Source organism: Elephantulus edwardii, unplaced genomic scaffold (genome assembly GCF_000299155.1).
Source record: "Elephantulus edwardii isolate Elephantulus edwardi_28Jun2011 unplaced genomic scaffold, EleEdw1.0 scaffold00110, whole genome shotgun sequence".
Lineage (NCBI taxonomy): Eukaryota > Metazoa > Chordata > Mammalia > Macroscelidea > Macroscelididae > Elephantulus > Elephantulus edwardii.
In genome coordinates, this window is record NW_006399860.1 from 938,435 (window position 1) to 944,535 (window position 6,101).

Sequence of the window (6,101 nt, forward strand, 5' to 3'; positions counted from 1 at the left end):
AGACTTTGGATTTCCATTCATTCATTGTTGCATTTTTCTCCCTGCCCAACCTCCCCCTAGTTTGCTCTTTTTTTTGAAAAGTGAAAGAAATATTCTTTCTGATTAACACTTTCTAAGCTCTCTTTAAATAACATTTTAAAATGAGCCTAATACTCTGGAGAGGGTGAAGCCAGAATGTTCCCTGGAGTCAAGGATTCTGAGGCTTCGTCTGACATACTTTGGGCATGTTGCAAGGAGGGACTGGACCTTGGAGAGGGGCACCAGGTTTGGAGAGTGGAGGGACAGTGCAGGAGAGGAAGACCCTCAATGAGATGGATAGACTCTGTGAGTGGAGTGGTGGGAATGAATGTGTTTGAGACGGCGATGTTGGCACAGGATAGAGCAATGATTAGGGCTTTTGTACATAGGGTCACTATGAGTCGCAAACGACTCGATGGCACATAACAACAACAACAACAACAACAACTCTATTTATATTCATGAAATACTATACTGTTTTGAGATAGAAAGGTTGTTTCCTTTGAAATTTTAACCAGTGCTACAAACCTTTTTCTCTCTTTCTTCCCTCTTTGGTGCCCCATCATTCATACTTGGCATTACAGCATTAGAAGAGAAGTGCAGAAGTGAAATTACAAGGTCAAAGTGGAAGCACCTTTTTGAGGGATGAAATGGGAATATTTTTAAAGCTCCTGCTTTGATTGGCAGCTTACTGTCTAAAAGAAGCCACTTTACAATGCTCTTCCCACCAATATACATGAGGGTGTTCGCAAGTGTTCTTCATGAATTTGAGTCTCATCTTCCTGGACAAGAAACAGGAATTCTTTGGCCTCCTTCATTCTCGTCTGGGTATGAGCAATGATGTCTGAGGGACACATGTCGACCATTGCAGAGACCTAACGAAGTGAAGGGAACATCTTTCCCACAGAGTGTACTTCTAGTAATAGGCAAAAAGCCTGCATTTAGATGAGGATTCAGGAATGAAATGAAAGCCCATCTGGACATCGAGAAGCCTTCTTCCTTGTCTGCTTTCATTTATGGAGAAATGGGCATGAAGACTGACCAGCCTGAGGAGGGTCTCTTCAGTAAGCTGACGTCTCATCACACATCTCTCAGACGAGATTGGTTTTTCTCTGTGTCAGGGAGGGAAGGCGAGGATAGGAAGGACCCTGGACATCACACACTGGAGATTTCAAACATGAAAAGGCCTGAAACATGTCCTGCTGGACTCTCATGGGGAGTGTGGGTGGGACCTGCATGGGTGCCCTTCTTCATAGCATCACTTCCTGGGGGGCTGTGGAGAAACCCGGTCAGGATGAGAGGGGTGTGCTCTAACTCAGTGGCCTCAAATGCTAAAAACACATTGAGTGGCATCAGATGACAGGTTAAACAGGCTGGAAAAGTATGTCCAGGCTTCAGATCCAACCTAGAGCTGACCGCCGGTGGAATGCAGATCTGAGTGGACACTGCCCCATGTGAATGCATGCCCGGGAGCTGGCGGGGAGCGAGCCCCGAGGGGAACAGAATGATCCCTTTCCTTTCCTTACACTGATAGAAATGTCCTTAGAACAAATCCTTTCCCCCCCATATTTTCTTTCATCGTCTTTTTTTTTTTTTTTTAAATTCTGGATGCCATAGTTTATTTGGGAGATACAGGAAACACTTAAGAAAGTATGGAGGTAAAACAAGGAATAGGAGTGGGGCAAGGAAAGACGGGCCATCAAATGGATTAGCACTGTAGGAGACTGGAGTGTAAACCTGGCGAGAAACAGTTCCAAATACCTGCTTCAGAATGACTGGACCTCAGGGACAGAGAAGGAGGGGCAATCACACATCCAGTTTTTGAGACTCCGTGGGGAGCACTTTTAACAGATGTGAATTTTTCTCCTCTCAAATTCATGGTAAGTAACTGTTTAGATTATCTGACCACGTTATGTTCTCCACACCAGCCAGGAAGGCGAAGTCACATATTGAATTACCTCTTATTTTAGCATGACCAATGTTTGATTCTCCTTTATTACAATCATTTCATTGATTTAAAGCTTATTTGTATAGGTCAACTGCCTAATTTATAAATTTCATTCCAGGATGGTAAAACTCAAAATTGCCATCATGTCAATTTTGACTCAACATTACCTCAGACTTAATATGCCAATTCTGCCTTATTATTACCTTTTACAGAGGAGAACTGTCCCCTTAAAAGTCCTCTTAATCAAAAGCATAAACCCTGAATTCCCAAAAGATAAACCAGAGAGTCAAAGTATGAATGAATAATACCAAACATTTGCATTGGGAGGTCTCAAAGGGTAGGAGAATGATTAGCTTACTAGACAGATTTGAAAATTAAGAGAGCACATGTTCCCTTTGAAGTGACAGTTAGTTGCCCTTCCAATCTGTAACCTTCAAATTGTTAACATTTTCTTTAAGAAAAATAGGGGGAAACCCTCCACTTGCTGCCCCCCCTGTGGGATTACCGAGTTTAACTAATCCCATCACCAACGCTCAGGCCCATTGATGTCACACCAAATCCTGACCATTCTGAGGTCAACCTCAACTACAGGGTTGAGTTTTGTCTGCACCAGGCTGCCTCTGACACTCATTTCACTCCTGCTGCTCAAGTCAAGATGCGGAAGTCAGACTAGATTGAGCAAAGCAAATGTGTTTATTTAGGAGGGTCAATTCACATAGAAGACTTGGGGGTTCCTGGCCGAGTGAAGGACAATCTGAGCACCAGGAGAGAGATTTTGCAGCCCTCTGTTCTGCAGAAAAGACCAGGACAGCTTCCAAGGTGAGACCTTCATTTTCTGAGATACAGCCACAGTGGGGAGGAGGGTCGCTGGATATCAAGTGAAGACAAGCATGGTGCTGCTGGAGAATCCACTGGGAGAAAGAGTTGGACGGCTCCCACGCAGGGCAGCACAAAAGTCTTAAAAATAAAAAGCTGGTGATGACTAGTGGCAGAGGAGAGACTTGTTGGCATAATCTTTTAAGTGATGCACTACTAACTGAAAGGTGAGTAGTTTAAATCCACCAGCTGCTTCAGGGACTGTCTCCTCCAAAGAGATTTACTGCCCTGGAAACACAATGGAGGGCCGCCAGGAGCTGCAGTTCATGGCAATGGGTTTATCTGGTGGTTTAGTAATACTGTGCTGAAAAATCCTTGTAGCACAGCAGTTAAAGTGTTCAGGTGCTAACCAAAAGGTCAGAGGTTCTGACCCACAGCCACTTTGCCCCAGAAAGATGTAGAAGTCGGCTTCCCTCAAAGGACAATCTCCCCAGTTCTGGTTCTAATGCTGCATAGATTCTTTTTTTTTAAAGAGGGACAGACGGTCTGATTTGGATAATTTTGCATATTTCTCAGAAGGCACAGGCTAGAGTAGGGGTCCAGAGATGGACGATTAGACGATGGACGATTAGACGATGGACGATTAGACATGAGGGGCCTTCGGGAGTCTGTGGTTGATATTCTGGCCAATGGTATTTGCCTTGGGCAAATCCACTTTCCGCCCCTCTATTTGGTGGAAGTCTGGATCTCCAGGTTATTGTCCACATCATCTCCCTGGACTTGGAAGGAAGACAATTCGTTCAGGCGCCCCAGGGCCTGAAGAACAGCTAATCTCAGGGAAATTCAAATAGCTCTGAGCTTTCTGGAAAACTGTTGCACGCGGCCCTGGGAGGGGGAGGGGGGGCGAGGAGGGGCAGTGCAGCCTGGGGCTTTCCTGCGGCCGCCAGAGAAGGCCTGTTGCGTCGGGACCCGCCATCCTTTCTCCTCTCTCTTCCATGTCCTCCGAGAGCCGGGGCAGCTATACTGCGCCCGAGCCCGAGTGGACGGACTGGGACGGGGCCCAGCTGCAGGCGCGGCTCCGGAACACCGAGCTGTCCTCTCCGGAGAGCGAAGAGGCTGAGCTGACCCTGCGCGCAGGGCGCCTGACGCCCCCGCAGGCCCCGCGCCAAGCCCGGGTGCGGAATGAGCGGTCCAGCAGGAGGTAGATGACGGGGTTGGCGCAGCTGTTGACGAAGGCCAGGCAGGTGGCGATGGTGAGGCCCCAGCGCAGCGCCAGCACCAGGGAGCAGGGCAGTGGCAGCACCCGCAGGCGCGCCAGGTGGAAGACGGCCCGCAGGACGCAGAAGGGCAGCCAGGAGCCCACGAACGTGCTCTCGATGGCGAAGATGATGCGCAGCGAGTTCCTCCGCGCCCGGCCCAGGTGCGGCGGCCTGCGCAGGCGGCGCGAGATGCGGCAGTAACAGAAGAGGGTGATGGCCAGGGGCAGCACGAAGGTCAGCAGCAGCAGGAACAGGCTGAGGCCCTGGAAGGCGTCGGAGGGCTCCTCCCCGCACTGGCTGCCCGGCTCTCCGGGGAGCGGCTGCAGCCCGCGGTAGGCCAGGGCGGGGAGGCCCGCCAGCAGCGCCACGGCCCAGACGCCGCAGCAGGCGGCCAGCGCGCAGCGCCGGGTGCGCAGTGAGCGCGCGTCGAGTAGCTTCACCACCGCCAGGTAGCGGTCCACGCTCATGCCCGCCAGCAGCAGCGCGCCTGCGCAGCGCGAGCCGGCCAGCACGAAGCTGCTGAGCTTGCAGAGGCCCGCACCGAAGGGCCAGCGGCCGCCCAGCGCTGCCGCCACGGCCCACAGCGGCAGCGTGAGCACGAAGCACAGGTCGGCGGCCGCCAGGTGCAGCACGAAGGTGTCCACCAGCCGCCGCGGGCCGCGCCGCTCCACCAGCAGCCACACCACGAAGGCATTGCCCACCAGGCCCACGGCAAAGGCGGCCAGGTAGAGCGTGGGGATGTAGGCGTGGCCGTAGGGCAGGTCCCACGACGGGCACAGCTCCAGCTCGTCCAGGGCGCCCGACCCCGAGTAGTCCCCAGACCCTGCCCATGGGCTAAGGCTCCAGGGCTGGGTGGGATGCATGGCCTGATCGCTGTCAGAGGACCTCGATGTAGGCAGCAGCTCCTCTGAGGAGCAAGGGGTTTGCTCTTCACGGCCGGTGCCCAGCACCTCCCTTCCTGCCACCCCAGACCAGAGCAAATAGGGGGGCAGGAAGGTAGGGGGCAGGAAGGAGGGGGTAGGCGGGGCAGACCTGATGGGTGTAGAGACACTTGGCCTGCTATTTGGGCCTGGCCTAAGCGGAAAGGCAGGCACAGGGCAGACGTGGCTTTTCCTGCAAGTAAGAGCCCCCAGGGTCCGGAGTCCAGTTATTGGGAACACGGTTTCTTTGCGTACACAGTGAAAGTACTTGGCCTACTTTGGCAGGGGTCTGATGGCCTCTGTACACAGTGGTGGGTGCTCCAAAGGCGTCATCTACTCTCAGGCCTTCCCGACCCTCTGCTGTGCTCTCTAGATTTAGAGCTGAGGAAAAGGATTTTAAAAGTGGGAGCTCCCTTCTCTCCAGGAAATGGGGGGGGGGGGGTGCTCGCTATCTGGTGATTATGGCGATGGAGTGAGCTTTCATGCCATTGCTAGTCTTTTGAGCTCCTGGACTGTCCTGATTCCATGAACAGCTTTTCTGACCAAATCAGGGGAACCATGGAGAAGTGCTTTTAAGGCAAAGAGACCAGATTATACAACTGGGAAAAGCTAGCACCTGGGATTACGTTCACTGCTCTTCCCAGCCCTTCTCCCAGCCAGCCTGTTAAATCAAACACAACATGGAAAATGAAATACTGAAAGGCTCAGTACAAACTAGGATGCAAGATGGTACCTGGTTGAGCAGTGTATCAAAGCCGTCAGGAGTTTAAGCCAGGAAAGGGGCAATTTGCTGGGGACCGAGGGAGTGAATCTAGAGGAACTCCTGGAGAAAGGCAGCAATGAAGCTGGCCTGGCAGAGGACAGGCTGCCTCCTGTGGAGGAGAGGATGGTGGAAGCTGAAGGTTAAATGAAGGTGCAGTAGAGATACTGGGAGAGTCCAGCTACATCTGTTCTTCACAGGCATCCCTCCAGTGAGATGCTGTGTCAGGATTGAAGTGAAGTTACAGGTGTGTACTGTCCTGAGTCTATGGAGTAGTAACTAAGAATGAATGACAGGATCTTGGGCAACTTGGTGCTGAAAATTTGAGGACAATGATGTTTTATCTGATTCAGCAAGCTTTTGCATGTGGCAAGGCAGAC

The 6,101-nt window shown here is 51.7% G+C and overlaps 1 protein-coding gene across 1 annotated transcript; it reads right to left on the bottom strand.

Annotated features, from left to right (window-relative positions):
• Positions 1-3,800: 3,800 nt before the first annotated feature.
• On the bottom strand, positions 3,801-4,970 carry GPR25 (G protein-coupled receptor 25). Its single transcript, XM_006892112.1, has one exon. The coding sequence runs from the start codon at positions 4,902-4,904 to the stop codon at positions 3,801-3,803; it is 1,104 nt and encodes a 367-aa protein (XP_006892174.1). The 5' UTR covers positions 4,905-4,970.
• Positions 4,971-6,101: the final 1,131 nt, after the last annotated feature.